Source organism: Gracilinanus agilis, chromosome 1 (genome assembly GCF_016433145.1).
Source record: "Gracilinanus agilis isolate LMUSP501 chromosome 1, AgileGrace, whole genome shotgun sequence".
Classification (NCBI taxonomy): Eukaryota; Metazoa; Chordata; class Mammalia; order Didelphimorphia; family Didelphidae; genus Gracilinanus; species Gracilinanus agilis.
In genome coordinates this window covers 730,338,110-730,357,558 of record NC_058130.1, presented here as the reverse complement: position 1 = coordinate 730,357,558, position 19,449 = coordinate 730,338,110, and the positions used below count along the sequence as shown (strand labels likewise).

The following is a 19,449-nucleotide window of genomic DNA, read 5'->3' as shown; positions in this document are numbered from 1 at the left end:
AGGGAGGCTGTGAAGCACTTCAGAGGGAAGAACAGCATGTCCCAGGAGGCTCTGTGTGCCAACCTCAAGGGCTCAGGTGACAGCCTCCCACAGGGAAGAGGGGAGAGGGGGAGCCTATGGGGCAGAGCTGCCCTGGGCCCATCTGGCTCCTGGTTCAAGGCCCATAGTATCCAGAGCCTAGATCATTGGGGCGCACTCATTCAGAAAGCCCAGCGAGCCAGCCAGAGAGAGCCCATGGGATTTGGAGTCAGAAAGCCCAAGGTTCTTCTTCTTCTTCTTTTTTTAACATATCTTCTGTCTCAGAATGAATTCTTTTTCTTTTTTAGAAATTTTTCCATGGTTCCATGATTCATGTTCTTACTCTCCCCTCCACCCCTCCAACCTCACCCCCTGTAGCCAGCATGAGTTTCAGAATGAATTCTAAGACAGAAGAGCCATAAGGGCTAAGCGATCAGGGTTAAGTGACTTGCCTAAGGTCACACAGCTAGGACCTCCAGTCTCTAGGCTTATTCACTACCTTTTCAAAGTGAGATCATATATGTAAACCACTTAAATGCTTCTTCTTTCTCCTTTTATCACACCTGCCTCGATGGTAGCTGGCCCAGGAGGGGTCTCCTGCTCCCCATGAATATCTAACACATGTCCATCCCTGAACAATGAGCTTATTGGTTTCACTTGTGTCCACATGCCTGTCTCACCCTAATGGATCATTTAATTAATGACTATTTTGAATGAATAAGTGCGTAAAAATCATTAATTGTGCACTTACTGTGCACAATACAAATCTCTGGGGATGCAAAAACAAGTACTTTCTTTATTTGGATCAAAGGAGTGTAGATGTAGAGCTGGAAGAGCCTCTATGAGTCAGCTCATCCATAATTTCACAGATGAGGAAAGAGGCAGAGAGGAGGAAAGTGACTTGTCCAGGATCATGCAAGCAAATATCTTAGAAGAACTCAGGTCTCCCGGACTCTTCAAATAGGATATTCTAAAGTTTGCAAAGTGATGAAAATCATTCCTTCCAACCTCTTTTCATCCCAATGAAACAAAACCAAATACTTCCCTGTGTCTCGGTGAAATAAAAGTCCAATGACTTCACTTCCCAGTTTCTTCTCTGGGCCCTGCTAATACAGCTGCCCTTCCCCCAGGAGGGTCAGTCCCTGGACTAGGCACCACTCACCATCCTTCTCATCCACCATGACAGTATGGCAGAGGGCCAGCAGCCTCCAGAACTCTCGGGCCACCTCATCCTCATCTTTCAGGATGTCTGCTAGGAGCTTGGAGTCATAGAACATCAGCTTCCCATCTGCGTACTTGTTCCAGCTCCAAGAGATGGCCTGTAGATGAAACAGGGATGGGGAAGGAGGGAAGGAGACAGAGAGGGGAGAGAGAGAGAAGAGGAGGAATAGAGGAGAGAGGGAAAGGGGAAGGGGGAGGGGAAGAGAGAGAAAGAGAGAGAGAGGATGGAGAGGGAGAATGAAAGAGGGGAAGAAGAGAAGAGGGAGAGAGAGAGGAAGGAGAAGGAGAGAGGGAGACAGAGAGTAAAAGGGTAAAAAGAGAGAGGGGGAGGAAGAGAAGTGGAGAGAAGGGAAGAGAAAGAATAAGGGACAAGGGGGGAGAGATAGAGGAAGACAGAAATAGAGAAAGAAGGGAGAGAGAGACAGACAGACAGAGACAGAGAAAGGGAGAAGAGGGAGAGAGAGGAAGGAGAAGGAGAGAGGGAGACAGAGAGAGGGGGGGAGGAGAAGTGGAGAGAAGGGAAGAGAAAGAATAAAGGACAAGGGGAGAGAAGAGAGAAGGAGAGAAATAGAGGAAGACAGAAATAGAGAAAGAAGGGAAAGAGAGACAGACAGAGACAGAGAAAGGGAGAGAGAGAGATGGAGGGAGAGGAGGAAGAAGAGGAGAGGTACCAATGGGCTTCTGACTTCTGTGAGACCCAAGATTCATTGGGGTAAAGTGGAAAGAGCCCTAGATTTTAAGGACCCTCCAGTTCTAATGGCTTCAGTCCAAAGGTCCTTTCTAGTTTTGACACTTTGTACTCAAAAGAGTCCTTCTCAAGCTATGGTTCTACCTTGGTTCTAGTCCTTGATCTGCTCCTGAATTAGTAAGACAAGTTGCTTAATGTTCACCCATCTATAAAATGCCCTGGCTCTAAGGTTCACTGAACCAGGCTTGGGAAGGGTCTCAGAAATCGTTTTAGTCTATCTAAAGACCTCATTTTACAGAGGACAAATCTGAGGTCCAGAAAGACCAAGCAAATTGCCCAGCTAAGTCACCCATATAGTAAGAGACCAAGATGAGATTTGAACCCGGGTCCTCTAGACCCAAAGCCAGCTCTCTTTCCTCTGTTCCTTGCTGAATCCCCAGGATGCTCCTCTGGTCACAGAGTGTTCAGAAGCCTAAAGACCAACAGCTGAATTGAATGAGCTGGGTCAGCTCATTCTTTGCTAACACATTACACTCCTTTTTATTTACTTTTACTCCATCACTCCCATAGGCAACAGTGAATCTGATAAACCAGACAAGGGAGAAGATGCAGAAAAAAACTAGAAAACTCCACAAAAAAGGGCCAAGAGGGGCAGCTGAGCCCGAATTAGAAAGCAGTTTTTTAGAGGAAATTTTTTTCAAACTTTCAGCACAAGACTTGTTTGCCACTAGCGGCTTCTACCTGCAAAGGTAAATTAATGTGGGAATGCCTGAGAGGAGAGTCCAGCTGCCTGTTACTGACCAAAGATTGGGAAAGGGAAAGGAATTTGGCATTGCTTTATATTTGTGTTGTTTTTAAACCTTTCCTTCGGTCTTAGAATAAATACTAAGTATTAGTTCCAAGGCAGAAGCGTACTAAGGGCTGGGCAATTGGGGTTAAGTGACTTGCCCAGGGTCACACATGTAGGAAGTGTCTAAGGTCAAATTTGGACCCAGGACTTTAGCCTCCAGGACTGAGTTAGTTGCCCCAGTGATTTTTTTTTTTTTTTTTTGCAAACCCTCACCTTCCACCTTAGAATCATTACTATGTATTGGTTCCAAGGCAGAAGAGTGCTAAGGGCTGGGCAATGGGGACTGAGTGACTTGCCCAGGGTCACACAGCTGGGAAGTGTCCGAGGCCAGATTTGAAGCCAGGACCTCCTGTCTCTAGGCCTGGCCCTCCATCCACTGAGCCACCCAGCTGCCCCCTTCCCTGTGATTCTTAAGGGGCCTTTTTCAGTTCTGAAATGTTGTGTTCTATGTTCTAAAGGCCCTGAATCCCATATTTTAAGTTCTGAGGTCTTTCCTGGGTCCTTTTGACATTATATGTTCTAAGATCACTCACGAGCCTGACATCCAGTGTTCTAAAGGTCCTCTTAGATGACATTATGTTCTAGCTCAGCATCTAGCATTCTGCACCTGCCGCCTGCAACCACAACATTCAATGTTTTAAGCGTCCTCCCAATTCTGATACTCTTCTGGTCCAAGATTCCTTCCGTGTCAGCTCTGGCAATCCTGTGTTCTAAGCCCTTCCAGCTCTAACATCCTGTCCTAAGGGCCTTCCCCAGCTCTAACGCTGTGTGTTCTGAGATCACTCCCAACCCTGCCATCCAGGACCCTATGACTGGGTGAAAATTCCCCCTTGGGAACACCAACCACCTACTCAAGATCCAGGCCAAGATCAGACTCACCTGCAGGTCTTCTCCACTATTTCCATCCGTACCTAGACAAAAAAATAATAGCTTCAGTCTTTTGTTTTCTTTTTTTTTAGTCCTTCCTTTTTCTCCTAGAATTAATACTAGGTATCAGTTCCAAGGCAGAAGAGTGGTAAGGGCTAGGCAATGGGGGTTAAGGGACTTGCCCAGGGATACCCAGCTAGGATTTGAACCCAGGACCTCCCGTCTCTAGGCCTGGCTCTCAATCTACTGAGCTACCCAGCTGCCCCCTTAGTCCTTTATTTTCAAGAATGGGTCCAGTACTCTAAATGATCACTCTAAGGTAAATATTAATAATATGGAAATAGGTCTTCATCAATAACACATGGAAAATCCAGTGGAACTGCACGTTGGCTATGGGAGGGAGGAGGGAGGAGGGAGGGAAAGAACATGAATCTTGTAACCATGGGAAAAGATTCTAAATTGATTAATTAAATAAATTACTTGAAAAAAAAAAAGAATGGGTCCAGTATCCCTGTGACTGGAAATCTGTTTCCCATATACATACACACTCCCCTTCTTAAAGGAACTAAACAGGTGATGAAGGAAAATGGAAACCTTAGCCAGCAAGTAGGAAGGGCTCTGACGTTCCTTCTGAAGGAAGAGTCTGTCTCAGAATGGATCAGTATTAGATGCTGAGATCTGCCACTGACTCAATGTGTGACCTTGGCCAAGTCCCTAGATTTCTCCAGGTCTCCACATCCTTGTCTGTGAAATGAGGGCTTGGTCTAGATCAGTGATTCCCAAAGTGGGTGCTACCACCCCCTGGTGGGTGCTGCAGTGATCCAGGAAAGCAGTGATGGCCACAGGTGCATTTATCTTTCCTATTAATTGCTATTAAAATTTTTTTAAAAATTAATTTCCGGGGGCACTAAATAATATTTTTTCTGGAAAGGGGATGGGAGGCCAAAAAAGTTTGGGAACCACTGGACTAGATAGAAGGCTCTTCACCTGTTTTTTTGTCTTAGATGGTGCAGAGATGGAGGGCTGAGCCTGGAGTCAGGAAGAGTAATTCAGCCTCTGACACTTAATAGCTGTGGGACTTTGGATAAGTCATACAACCTCTGTATACCTCAAGCTTCCTCCATTGCAAAATGAGGTTCAAAACAGCACCCACCTCTCCCGATTATTGGGAGGATCAAATAGGATCTTCATAAAGTGTTTAACATAACACCAACCACATAGGAAGGAGGAACTTACTAAATGCTCCTTCCTTTCTTGGACCCCTTTTGCAGATTTGTTGAAGCCTTTGGGCCCCTTCTCAGAATTATGTTTTGTTTTGTTTTTTTAAACCCTTATCTTCCATCTTGGAATCAATTCTGTGTATTAGCTCCAGGGCAGAAGAGTGGTAAGGGTGGGCAATGGGGGTCAAGTGACTTGCCCAGGGTCACACAGCTGGGAAGTGTCTGAGGCCAGATTTGAACCTAGGACCTCCCAGCTCTAGGCCTGGCTCTCAATCCACTGAGCTACCCAGCTGCCCCCAGAATTATGTTTTTAAATGCATAAAATAAAAACCACAGATCACCAAGAAAACCAATTATATTGAGATAAGGATGTCATTTCCCCCCCCTAAATTCCCAGACCTTTGGAAATTTATCCACTGACTCTTTGGGGAGCAGTGGACCCCAGGGGAAGGACCCCTGGCCTGGATGACCCTGCATGCCACTTCTGGACCTAAGATTCTGATTTCCTAAGTCAGTGGAGCAGAAGAAGGGGGATGGGCCAGTACAGTAGACTGGAGGAGTCGTGGGATGCAGCAGATCCTCTTGGGCAGACAGGGAGCTCTGGTGTTGGAGGTTAAGGTAGGAGATCAGTGAGGAATTGGTAGGGTATTCCGAGATCCAGGGATCCCCGTAAGACAGATCTAGGAAAGCTCACCTTTACCATCCCTTCAAGGTTTGCAAAGCACCTTGCAGATATGATCTCACTGAAGTCTTCCCACAACCCTGGGAGGTGGGTGCCATTATTTTCCCCATTTTATACAGAAGGAAATCGAGGCTCAGAAAGGTCTTGCTTTTGGTGACACAGCTAGCAAGGGGCAGAGGTGAGATTTGATCCCAAGTCTTTCCTGATTGCAGGTCCAGTCCCTTTCCCATTTCCCCAGGCCCCCTCTCTAATACTGATGATAGTTAGCATTTATAGAGGGCTTCCAGGTTTGCAAAGCCCCTTACATATATTGCCTCTTTTCATCCTCAAAACAAACCTACAAGGCAGATGCTATTACTATCCTCATTTTATAAATGAGGAAACCGAGGCAGGCAGCAGTGAAGGGACTTACCCAGGGTCACACAATTAGCCAATGACTAAGATAGGATTCGAATACAGATTTTCTTGAATTCTGATCCTGTAAGAGTCCTAGGCCATCTGACTACCCCTCAGCATAGAATCTAAGGTTCAGGGTAGAATCTAGGGTGTGAGGATAGGATGGGAGGGAGGTCTAGCTCAGCCTGGGGAGGGGGAGAGGTCGGGGTCACCAGTCACCGTAAATCAGCCCATTAATGCAGCATTTCTTGAAGGTCATGATGTTCTGGGTCAGGGTTCCTGTCTTGTCGGAGAAGATGTACTCAATCTGTCCCAGCTGGTCATTGAGGCTGGTACTCCGGGCCTTGGCCGGAATATCCTGGGGCGAGTAGTACATCTCCAGGTCCCAATTGATGAAACAGCTATTCACCAGATAGATAAACTCAAAGCTGCAAGGGGATGAGACAGGAGAGAACTACTGAAAGCCCTGGAAAGGGATAGCGGTCCAATGGGCCAGCCCAGGATTCCCAGAGCCAGGCCTGGGGAAGGAAAAATTGGAAGCATTTCCATAACAAGTCTTTGAGGAATAAGGTCAATCATTATAAAGAATTAACCTTTTTCATCGCTATAGTATTTCCAGATTTATTTTTCTCATGACAGACTTGGGAGGCCATAATGAGTCATGCTAACCAAAAAAAATGCTTCAAATATATTATTTTATGAAAGTTGTACAACAATTTTATGAGGAAGGTATTGCGGATATCATTCAATCCATTTCACAGATGAAGAAATTGAGGTTTTAGAAAAGCAAATGAGTTGCCCAGAAGCTTTAGAGATTTGGAGCTACAAGTGACTTCATAGGTCAATGAGACCATTTTACAGAGGAGGAAACTGAGCAATATCCCACAGGTAGAAAGTAGCAGAGTCAGAAGTTGGACCCAGGACCTGTAACTCCAAATCCACGGGGCTATTCACAAAGATATCAGTAGGAGAACCTGAACCCAAGTTTTCTGATTCCAAGCTCGGTGTTCTTACCTCCTCCGACACTCTGCTCTTGAGCCCTAGTGGGGTAAAGCAGAACGCTAGAGGCATTGAATGTGGGAGAAGGGAGAATGCACACAATAAGCGTGGCCACTCTCAGAATAAAAGGCCAAGTGGTATAGTAGATGGGGTTCAGGACGTCCTTCTGAGGCAACTGCCCAGAGCCACATGATGCCACCCAGAAGATCACTATCCCTGGTGACAGCTTCCATAACAGAAGTTCCCTACACAGATGAAACCATGGGGACATATCACCCTCTGCACCCCAACAATTTTTTAATTAAAAAAATTTTTAAATCTTAATTTAAAAATTATCTTTAACATTCATTTTTATGTGGAAATTTATTACACATAATTGGTAAAAAATTACATTTTAATTAACATTCATTTTTTTTCTAATTTTGAGTTCCAAATTCTTTCCCTTCTTCCAGCCCCTACTCCTCTCCATTTTGAGAAAGCAAGCAATACAATACTCATTATGCCCTACCAAAAATTATTAGAACATTAGACAGGCTTCTTCAAAATTATTTGGGGTGTGGAGTTAAGAAGACTTAAGTTTAGATCCAACCTCAGATACTTGCTAGCTGTGAGGCCCTCAGTAAATCACTTAATTTCTGTTTGCCTCAGTTTCCTCAACTATAAAACGGGGATAATTACAGCATCTACCTCCTAAAGTCATTGTGAGATCAAATGAGATAATATTATAAAGGACGTGGCACATTGCCTGGCATACAGTAGGCACCTTATAAATGTTTGCTGTTGTTTTAAAGTCTTATAAATGAATAGGGCACTGGGTCTGGAGTCAGGGAGGTCAAATCTAGTCTCAGACACTTATAAGGTGTGTGACCCTGGGCAAGTCACTTAACCTCGGTCAACCTCAGTTTCCTCATAACTATAAAACTGGGGGAAATAATAATGCCTATTCTCAGGGCTGTGAGGATTGAATGATATATTTGTAAAGCAATTAATGTAGTGCCTGGGTCAGAGCTGGACTACATAGACTGGTTTACAGAAGCCTTGTAAAGGTTAATTCTCTGGTCCTCCCTTATAAAGAAGAGAGGAAACAGAGGTGCACGTTAACCCTTTGCTGGCTGCTTGGAGGGGTGGACATCTCCCCAAAGGACAAACCCGTCAGGGGAAGAAGGGAAATGTCCACCCTGACACCACCCACGAGTCTGCCTGTGAACAGCCCTAGCTGAGGGTATGAGTAAGGAATTCTCGTACGCTGCGTGTTCCTGTCTGTACAAATATGTGTGAATTCTGCAGTAATACAAGTTATGCTTCCCAGGGGAATTGCTAGGAAATTATTAGAATTACCATCATTCTTTTAGGCATTTCTATAGCAGCTATTGCATGCCAGGCACTGGGCTATGATTCTCTTACTCAGTAGAAGGGAAAACCCAGACCTGAGAGTCAGGAGACCTGGAGACGAATCCTTGCTCAACTCAATTCAAACCAATTCCAGAAACATTCTTTCATGATTGACCAAAGGCCAAGGGCAGGAGAGAGAGCATTCCAGATGTAGGAGACAACCTGTACAAAGGTGCCCAGGGGGGAAATGGTAGGTTGGGGCCAAGGGCAGAATGTCAAATAAAGGAAGAGTAGTGATACATTTGGAAAAGTAAGTGGGATCCAAATGGTGGAGGGCTTTAGAAGGGGGATTAAGCAGATTACATTTTATTATAGCAGCAGTAAGCATCCACTGAAGATTTTTAAGCAAAGAAGTGACACATTATCCTAACTTACTAACTGGCTGTGTGACTTTGGGTCCTCCCAGCTCTGACATTCTCTGTTCTAAGCTCCCTCCCAGCTCTGACATTCTCTGTTCTAAGGTCTCTCCCAGCTCTGACAATCTCTGTTCTAAGCTCCCTCCCAGATCTGACATTCTCTGTTCTAAGGGGTCTCCCAGCTCTGACATTCTCTGTTCTAAGGGGTCTCCCAGCTCTGACATTCCCTGTTCTAAGGGGTCTCCCAGCTCTGACATTCTCTGTTCTAAGGGGTCTCCCAGCTCTGACATTCTCTGTTCTAAGCTCCCTCCCAGCTCTGACATTCTCTGTTCTAAGCTCCCTCCCAGCTCTGACATTCTCTGTTCTAAGCTCTCCCAGTTCTGACAGTCTCTGTTCTAAGGACCCTCCCAGCTCTGACATTCTCTGTTCTAAGGACTCTCCCAGCTCTGACATTCTCTGTTCTAAGCTCCCTCCCAGCTCTGACATTCTCTGTTCTAAGCTCCCTCCCAGCTCTGACATTCTCTTTTCTAAGCTCCCTCCCAGCTCTGACATCCCTTGTTCTAAGGGCTTTTCCAGCCCGGATATTTTGGGTTCTAAGGACCTCTAGGAGTAAATCTATGGGATCACCAGTCCATTGATCAAGCTCTCTTTGTGTGTGTGTGTTTCTGAAAAAACTGAGGCCAAGAGAGAAGATGCCAATTGCCCAATCTCCTATAGAAAGGAAGCAGCAGAGTCAAGATCTTCTAATTGGGGTCTTCTAACTCCAAATTGAGTCCCCTTGGCTCTCTACCAAGAGGCCTGGACTAAGCTAAATCATCCTTAAAGATTCAGCATTTAAAGGTAGGTGGGGGGAAGAAAGGCAGAGCTCCCAAAGAGCTGTGTAGAGTAGGATAATGAAAGTTCTCTCTCACATTTAGAAGGACATATTTCTTCCTCTATTGATTCTCCATCAGCTCCAAGATTCAGATCTCAGAATACAGCCTTAAGTCACCATCCATGACAGTACTATGACCCCCTCAGGGGAACAACTGCTACTTATTGCATCCAAGGGTTGACATGGATGACTGCCCCTTTCTACCCTGGTCCATCTTCTCCCAGACTTTTTTAAGAAACCCTTACCTTCCATCTTAGAATCAATACTACATATTGGTTCCAAGGCAGAAGAGTTGTAATGGCTGGCCAATGGGGGTTGAGTGACTTGCCCAGGGTCACACAGCTGGGAAGTATCTGAGGCCACATTTGAACCCAGGAGCTCCTTACTTAGGACCTGGCTCTCAATCCACTGAGCTACCCAGCTGCCCCCTCCCAGGCTTTTTAAGTTCAAAACTCTATCACCTTGGAGAGGGGATGCAGACTGGATTCTGAGCCCCTTTTACCCAGACCCCAACATCACACTTGCCCAAGGTGCCAAAATCTCTAGTTTCTGCTCTGTCCTCCCAACTCTGCTTATGCATCACTTGTGTGGAATGCCCTTTGTCCTTCCTTCAGGGGCTCCAAATCCCACTTTCTTCAAGAAGCCCTCCCTTAAAATGAATAATATGGAAATATGTTTTATGTGATAATCCGAGGGAAGAAGGGAGGGAGACAACATGAATCATATACCTTTGGAAAACTTATGTGGAAATTTGTTATTAAAATAAAATAAAGATAAAACTAAAAAAAAAAAAAATGAAGCACTCCCTTCCCACCTACCCACCGGGACATCTCCTCTCCCTCCCCTGAGCTCCCATTGCACTTTGTCCAACACACAGAATGCTCTCTGCTCTCATTCTTTGCTCTCTTGCAGGATTCACATATTTGAGTGTTGAGCAACTGAATGTAAACAGCCTGAGGGCAGGGAAGAGGAATCCCAAAACCTTTGGCTGAAGGCAGAACATGGAGGTGACAAAGCAAACTCAAGCTGGCTAGATTCCACAGGGCTTTGAAGCCCCCAGTTTCTACCAGAAGTTATTCTTTATAGCATCAGCAAAGGAGCATCCTCAGCCACCATCCACACACCTTAGGCAAGCAGCCACAGGAAGAGAGTTTCAGTACAATAAGTGTTTATTGGGCCATAACTCTCTTAGAGTTCTATAGAAAAAAATGTTTTTTAATTTAAAAATTAAAAAAAAAAACCAAACCAGAAGCAGTTGGGTGTATCAGTGGATGGAGAACCAAGCCCAGAGATATAGAGGTCCTGGGTTCAAATCAGATCTCAGACACTTCCTAGCTGGGTGAACCTGGGTGAGTCACTCAACCCTCATTGCTAGTCCTTATCACTCTTTTACTTGGAACCAATATACAGTATGGATTCTGAGATAGAATGTAAGGGTTTGCACTCTTTATGGTGGCAAAAAATTGGAAAATGAGGAGATGCCCTTTGATTGGGGAATGGCTGAACAAATTGTGGTATCTGATGGTGATGGAATACTATTGTGCTCAAAGGAATAATGAACTGGAAGAATTCCATGTGAACTGGAACAACCTCCAGGAATTGATGCAGAACCAGGAGAACGTTATACACAGAGACAGGTACACTGTGGCAAATAGAATGTAACAGACTTCTCTACTAGCAGCAATGCAATGAATCAGGACAATTCTGAGGGACTTATGGAAAAAAACGCTACCCACATTCAGAGGAAGAACTCTGGGAGTGGAAACACAGAAGAAAAACAACTGCTTGCTCAGGTGGTTCAATGGGGATATGATTGGGGATATTCACTCTAAGAGATCACCTTAGTGCAAATATCAATAATATTGAAATAGGTTCTGATCAATGACACATGTAAAACCCAATGGAATTGCTTGTTGGCTATGGGAGTGGGGAGAGAGGAGAGGAGGGAAAGAACATGAATCATGTAACCATGGAAAAATATTCTTAATCAATAAAAAAAATAAAATAAAAGATTGGATCAAAAAAAGTAAAGGTTAAAAAAAAAAATAAAATAAGAAATGCAGGAGGGAATTCCCTTATCAGAGAATTCTCTCTATCAGGGAACTCAAAGTTCCAAGTCCCTCTCCCAAGCTTATCTTGTGCTGATCACCAGGGATACAAAAAGAAATATTCAACAGTCCCTGCCTTGGAGGAGCTTACATCCCGTGGGCAGAAACAACATGAACAAAGGTAGGTAAACCCTAAATAAAGGGTATTCCAAAAGTCTTAGTGCAATTTTAGCCCCAAGAACCAGAAGTGAGGAGAGAGAATATTCTAGGCATAGGGATCAGGCTAGCCAAAGGCACAGAGGTGGGAAATGAATGCCACCTATAAGAAAAAGAACATAATAAGTCAGTTTCACTTCAATAGAGAGCTTCAAAAAATTTAAAAAAAAAAGAAAGAAAAATAGAGAGCTTCATCCCATTTCTGTATATGATGCTTATATGGATATACTCAGGTACATTCACCTCCATATTTTCTGAATTTGAAAGGGCCTCAGCAGCTTGACTCACAGCCATCCAGTCTCCTCCATAAGACTTTGAATGAGGAAGATTTCGCTGCCCTCAAAAAACACAGCCATAAGGATGACAGGGCTAATCCGCAGTCACAGCCACCTCTTCTTAGTTTCTCTGCCACCTCATGCACAGCTCAAAGCCACCTCCCACAGGATGCCTTTCATGATCCCCCCAGTCACTAGCCCTGGGTCTCTCTTGATAGAACTTTCCATCAGTTTGTATATAATTTGTATTCATTTCCCTGCTCACAGGTTCTGTTCCTTCCAAAGATTTTTTGTTAATTGTTCTTTTTTTATTTTATTTTTAAAATATTTTTCCATGTTTCCATGATTCATTTTCTTTCCCTCCCCTCTTCCTTCCCCCTCCCAGAGCCGACAAGCAATTCCACTGGGTTGTACAAATATTGTCACTTAATACCTATTTCCATATTATTCTTTTTTGCTCTGGTCCAGTGGTTCCCAAACTTTTTTGGCCTACCGCCCCCTTTCCAGAAAAAATATTACTTAGCGCCCCTGGAAATTAATTTTTTTTAAATTTTAATAACAATTAATAGGAAAGCTAAATGCACCTGTGGCCATCACCGCCTCCCTGGATCGCTGCAGCACCCACCAAGGGGGCGGTGGCACCCACTTTGGGAATCACTGCTCTAGAGCAATTTTTTAAAGCCAAAACCCCAAATCACAAACCCATCCCTCCAAAGGTAACAAACCCCTTGAGGACAAGGAAGAGTTTTTAATAGTGGAGGGGAAAATGGGAGTGGAGGGGAAATGCTTAAACCTCAGTCTCATCAGAAGTGGTTCAAAGAGAAGGGAAAAAAAAGAATAAAAAGAAGGAAAAAATACAGAAATCCAGTGGAATTGCTTATCAGCTTTGGGAGGGGGAAAAGAAGAAGAGAAGGAATCATGGAAATGGGAAAAATATTTTAAAAAATACAATTTAAATGTTAAAAATGCAACTGGCATGCTAAAACATATAGATAGATAGATAGATAGATAGATAGATAGATAGATAGATAGATAGATAGATAGATAGATAGATAGATAGATAGACAGACAGATATACAGTTGTTTATAGAAATCTAACTTACCTAATAGGGAAATAAGAGAAGAAAGGGATAATAGAAAGGGGAGGGCAGGATTAAGGGAAATAATGGCTAGAGGTAAAAGGCAAAATAGACTTTTTTTTTAAACCCTTACCTTCTGTCTTAGAAGCAGTATCCCTTAGAAGGCATAAAAGCATTAAGGGTTAGAAAGCTGGTTAAGTGATAGCCCAGGGTCATACCACTAGGAAGAATCTACAAAGCTGCCCACAAAATAGAATTTTGAGGAAGGACACAATTAAAAGAGAGAGAGTTAAAAAATAGATGAAAATAGATGAAGAGAAATACACAATTAGTAATTATAACTAAATGGGAATGGGATGAGTTCACCCATAAAACAGAAGTGAATAGCCGAATGTATTAGAAACCAGAAACCAATAATTTACAAGAGATACGATTGAAACAGAAAGATACACAAAGAATTAAAATAAAGGGCTGAAGCAGAATAAACAAAATATATATAATATGTATGTATATTATATATATATATATTAAACCCTCACTTTCTGTCTTAGAATCAATACTGTGTATTGGTTCAAAGGCAGAAGAGCAGTAAGGGCTAGAAAGTGGGGGTTAAGTGACTTGCTCAGGGTCACACAGCTAGGAAGTATCCAAGGCCAGATTTGAACCCAGGACCTCCCATCTCTAGGCCTGGCTCTCAATCCACTGAGCCAGCCAGCTGATCCCTAAAGAAGAATCTAATATGCTTCAGCTGAAGTTAAATATGGCAGGGGTAGCAATCATGATAATAGACAAAGCAAAAGCAAAAACAGACCTGTCTAAAAGAGATAATCAAGGAAGCCACATTTTGTGCATAGTTAATGAAGTAATATCAAACTTTTTTGCAATGTATTTCTCTGATAAAGGCCTCATTTCTTAAATATATAGTGAGTATAGAACTGAGTCGAATTTATAAAAATAAAAGCAATGCTCCAATTGATAAATGGTCAAGGACATAAATAGTTTTCTGAAAAAATTGGTTATCTAGTCATGCAAAAAATGCTCTAAATCACTATGGATTAGAGAAACACAAATTAAAACAATCCTGAGGTACCACCTCACACCTAAGAGATTGATAAATATGAAGAAAAAGGAAAATGACAAATGTTGGAGGGCATGTGGAAAAATTGGGATACTAATGCACTGTTGGTGGAGTTGTGAACTGATCCAGTCATTCTGAAGGACAATTTGAAACTATGCCCAAAGGGTTATAAAAATCGTGTGAACCCTTTGACCCAGCAATACCACTACTAGGTCAGTATGCCAAAGGAATCAAAGAAAAATAAAGCACGCCTATAGGCACAAAAATATTTATTGCAGCAGTTCTTTTTGTGGTGGCAAAGAACTAGAAAGCAAGGGGGTTGATAGGAAAATTGCCGAACAAGTTATGATAAAGTATTACTCGTGTGTGTGTGTGTGTGTGTGTGTGTGTGTGTGTGTGTGTGTGTTTAATTCAAAGATGGAGCACTACTTTTGTGCCATAAGAAATTATAAGGGGGGTGATTTTAGAAAAACTTGGTAAAACCTATATGAATGGATGCAAAGTGCAGGGAGAACCCAGAGATATTTGTGCACAGTAACAGCAGAGTATTCATGATGATCAATGTGAAAGGCTTGGCTACTCTGATTGACACATTCTGATCCAAGACAACTCTAAAGGGCGCATGAGGAAAAAATGCTGTCCACCTCCAGGGCAAGAACTCTGGGTTCAAATCAAAATCTAATTTTCTCTTTCTCACTCTGAATTCTTCTTGCCTTTTTTTTTTTTTTTTTTTTCTATCTTGGAGTCATTACTGTGTATTGGTTCCAAGGCAGAAGAGTGGTAAGGGTAGGCAATGGGGGTCAAGTGACTTGCCCAGGGTCACACAGCTGGGAAGTATCTGAGGTTGGATTTGAACCCAGGACCTCCTGTCTCTAGGCCTGAGCTCTCTATCCACTGAGCTACCCACTTGCCTTTTTTTTTTTTTTTAAAGCATGGCTAATACAAAAATGTTTTGCCTGATTTCAGAGGTATAATTGAAACCATGTTGATTGCCTTCTTGGTGAGTCGGGGAGAGGTAGGAGAGAGAAAAAAAAAATTGGAACTCAAAATTTAAAAAGAAAAAATGTTAAAATAAACAAACTTTGAATGCATAAAACAAAGTAAAATGAAGATAACAATAAAATACAAAAATATATAAAGCCTTTTTCTTTCCCAAAATGTAAGCCCCATGAAGGCAGGAATCCAGTGCCCACCACAGTATCTTTTTGGCACAAAACAGGAGTCATAGATGGGAGGTAGGGAGAAGAATAACAAGTGAGAAAGGTGGTATGCTGCCAAGGTTGGTATCCTGGCAAAATCAAGAAGTCACATTAATGTTTCCTTTTTGCCTTCCCCAAACAATTCCTCCCTACCCACCATGCCACACACACATCTATCAAAAGTACCTTTCTTATGCCTAACCAAAAACAGTCCCTTATATGTCTGCTACACTTTTCCCTCCATCCCAAGCTAAGGCAGAAGGTAAGGTAAGAAGCTTTTAAAAGCTCACTCCCTAGAAGCCTTTAGCAGATAATGTCCCCAGCATAGTTTTAATGGCTCACAGTTACATAACACATTAAGATTTACAATGAATTTCACATAAAAATAACTCACCTCCCCCCAATGAACCTAAGAGCTGGACATTCAAATTTTTATTCCCATTTTACAGAATCTGAGGCTCAGAGAGGTAAAAGGGCTTTCCTCTGCTCCTATAAAGGGTATCAGGGAAGGTATTTATAATTAGGTCTCTCAGCTCCTGAGCCAAAAGGAAAGATCCACTCCAAGATGAAAGGTGACTCTTCCTCTAAGGCAATAAATCTGTATTAAGTCCTATCTGAATACCTGCCCTAAATGAGGAGCTTTGGGATTCTGACTGAGTGAAAGGGAGCATAGCCTGTAAAGGTGGTGTTCCTGGAGGAGCCCTGGGCTGCTAAAGACTCAGTCACTGACTTACTAGATGACCTTAACTATGTCATTTTCTCCTCTGAGCCTCAGTTTCTTCATCTGTAAAATGAAGGATTTGAACTTACTGCAACTCTTAGGTCCCTTCTACTCATAATCCATGCCATGTTTGAAGGCTCTTACCAGCTCTGACATCCTGTTTTCTTAGATTCTAAGGTATCCTACCCCACCCCCAGCTCTGACATTCTGAGGTCTAAGGGTTCTCTCAGCTTTGACATCCTGTGTCCTAAGGGTCCTCCCAGCTCTGACATTCTCTGTTCTAAGCTCCCTCCCAGCTCTGACATTCTCTGTTCTAAGTTCTCTCCCAGCTCTGACATTCTCTGTTCTAAGGGTCCTCCCAATCCTAACATTCTCTGTTCTAAGGTGTCTCCCAGCTCTGACATTCTCTGGTCTAAGCTCCCTCCCAGCTCTGACATTCTCTGTTCTAAGGGCCCTCTCAGCTCTGACATCCTGAGTTCTAAAGTTCTTCTACAGGAACCTTCCTCTAGTTCCACATCATTTCTCCTTCCTTCCATCCCTCCTTCTAGGAGGCAAGTGGGAGATTGTCTGGTTCTGAGTGGCAAGCAGAATAGGGGTAGAACTTCAGCAGGGCAGACATAGTTTTACCCTCCTCCTTTTAAAGAGGAGAAAAATAAGACTCCAAAAATGGCAAGTCCCAGATTCAAAGAGTGGATGATGTATATATGTGACATTATGAGGTGGGGGACCTTAGAGACCCTCCAGCCCAACCCCTTTATTTTTATTGGTGAGAAAGCTGAGATGCAGAGAAGGGAAGGGACTTAGCCAAAATGAGTTAGTGCCAGAACCACTAATGCCCAGCTCAGGACCTCAGGTCAGCTGGATGGCCCTCTCAAAACTAATTTTCTTTCTTTCTTTTTTTGAACCCTTATCTTCTGTCTTGGAATCCATACTGTGTGTTGGTTCTAAGGCAGAAGAGTGGTAAGGGCTAGGCAATGGGGGTTAAGAGACTTGCCCAGGGTCACACAGCTAGGAAGTGTCTGAGGCCAGATTGAGCCAAGGACCTCCCGTCTCTGAGCCTGGCTCTCCATCCACTAAGCTACCCAGCCGCTCCACAAACTAATTTTCTTAGTGACAGCACAATCACTTTTCAGCTTCCAGAAGTTACCCCTTCTTTGGAGGGAAATCAAAGAGTTCTATGGATAATCCCATCTTCTGGATCGGTTGTCTGGGGTTGGAGAGCAGAAGGGCAGGGAAAGTTGAAGAGAGCCAGGGTAGGATTCCTGGCCATCCCTGACAGTAGGGCCTTGGGATTGGAAAAGAAGACAGGAAGCTGGAGGAGGCAGGGGTAAGACTAAAAAAGAGGAGAAGGCTCAGAAGTCAGGTCAGAACTGTAGTAATAAGCCAGGGTCTTAGATAACAATCTGAACTGAAACTAAACACACACACACACACACACACACACACACACACACACACACACACACACACACACCCCTCCATCAGAAATCTACAATGGGAATGGGGATCCCCAGGCACTTGCACATCTTTATTTCCTATGGCTCCTCCTCAGGGGTAAGAAGAGAGAGGGTCAAAGTGATGGCCAGAGGATCAAGGGAAAAGGCACTCAGTGCCAAAAGACTTAGAACACAGACTTAACCAGAGAAAATCAGGAGGATGCTTAGAACATAGAATGTCAGAGGAGGAGAAGTCCCTAGAAGCCAAGCTCTCCATCCTGGGAGGGTACTTAGAGGAACAGTGTGGCATGAGGAAAAGAGCCATGGATAGAGTCGCCACCCTGGAGGACACCCCCCAGCTCTGCCATGTGTCACCCTGAGATTTTGGGCCACTTTTCTCTTCCCTGGTCTGTCTTTCCCCCCTCTGTCAAATGAAAGAGTCAGACAAGATGATCTTGAAGATCCCTCCCAGCTGTAAACTCTTGTGCTCCAGAATTCCTGGACTTTATTTGAGCCTTGTTTTCCTCATTGATCCAACATGGTTCACACCATTTGCCCTCAGAGAGCTTTTGGCATGGAGCCTGGGTTACTGAGTCTCAGGCAGGTTTAGAAGTCACTTGTCAGCCCACAAACGCACTTTGGAGGGCCTCCAGCTCACCAAAGAGAACTGAGTGAGGGCACCTGCTTTCTTGGGTATCTTGAAGTGTTAGGAGAGCTAAACACACAACAGGAGAGCTAGAAGGGCCCTTAGGAAGACAGAGCAAAAATGGACCTCTGCCATCACTTAATATGAGCCATTTGCTTTACAGAAAAGGAAACTGAGGCCAGGACCAAGAAAGAACTTAGCTGGGGTCACATTCTGGATCAGGGGTGTTGCCATGTCTGGAGTCCAGGCCCCCTGAATGCCAGCCCAAGACCTATCCCCCTGCGTACCCCTGAACCCCTCTTCTAAGCCAAGTTCAGTAGAAGCAAAGATCACAAGGCCAAGCTGAAAGAGGTGCCTTTCCTAGTGTTCACCAGCATCTCCACCTCCAGCTTAGCAGTCAGAACCTCAGTGTCCCACTCTGAAAAGTGGAAAGCCGTCTCCCACCCCAATCCATGGAGATAGCGCTTGGGACGAAGTGGTCTGGGGAGGCCGCCTCCTGCCAGGGGAGGGGGGGGGGCAGAGCCCAGTCTGGGGAAGCTCCTCCCTCCTCCATCGCCTGCCTCGGGGAGGAGGGGGAGGTTCACCCCAATCAGCCTAAGGACCCCCCTCAGCTTGGGATTAAGGGGGGAAGGGGGCGGGTGCAGAACTCCCCCATCCTTCCCTCTCTCGTCCTTCTCCCAGCACCACCTGGGGAGGGAGGAGGCCCCAGGAGTCCAGCCTGCGGGCGGCGACACTGGGCGGGCGCTCACCTGCTCTCCGGGGCGGGAGACGCCGGGCAGGGGTTCTCCAAGTTGGGAAGCTGACAGGATCCGGACCGCTCAGGGTGTATCTGGAGGGACCTAGGCGACATCGGGACTTTTAAAGAGGCTGAGGAGGAGCAGGAGGAGGAGAAAAAGGAGGAGGAGCCCGCTGGTCTCCGGCTCCGCCCCTGCTCCGCCCCCGGCGCCCCGGGGCCCTTGGGGCAGAGCCATCCCAAGGAAAGGAGAGACAGAGAGAGGGGGGAGGAAGGAGAGAGTGGGAGGAGAAAGACAGAGAGGAGAGAGACAGACTGAGAAACAGAGGCGGAGGAGGGGGCGGGAGAGAGAGAGAAAGAGGGAGGGAGAGGGGAGAGAGGAGAGAGGGAAAGGGAGAGGGAGAGGGAGGCAGAGGGAGAGGGAGAGGGAAAGGGAGAGGGAAAGGGAGAGGGAG

At 44.6% G+C, this 19,449-nt stretch overlaps 1 protein-coding gene across 1 annotated transcript in view; it reads right to left on the bottom strand.

The window, feature by feature from the left end:
* Nucleotides 1–19,111, bottom strand: part of ATP8B3 (ATPase phospholipid transporting 8B3) — a 55,758-nt gene extending 36,647 nt beyond the window's left edge. The window contains exons 1-4 of the mRNA XM_044685349.1: nucleotides 19,011–19,111; nucleotides 6,162–6,370; nucleotides 3,351–3,370; nucleotides 1,181–1,337 (exon numbers count right to left, since the gene is read on the bottom strand). Coding sequence (XP_044541284.1) covers nucleotides 1,181–1,337; nucleotides 3,351–3,370; nucleotides 6,162–6,370; nucleotides 19,011–19,111 — 487 coding nt within the window. The remainder of the gene's footprint in view (nucleotides 1–1,180; nucleotides 1,338–3,350; nucleotides 3,371–6,161; nucleotides 6,371–19,010) is intronic.
* Nucleotides 19,112–19,449: the final 338 nt, after the last annotated feature.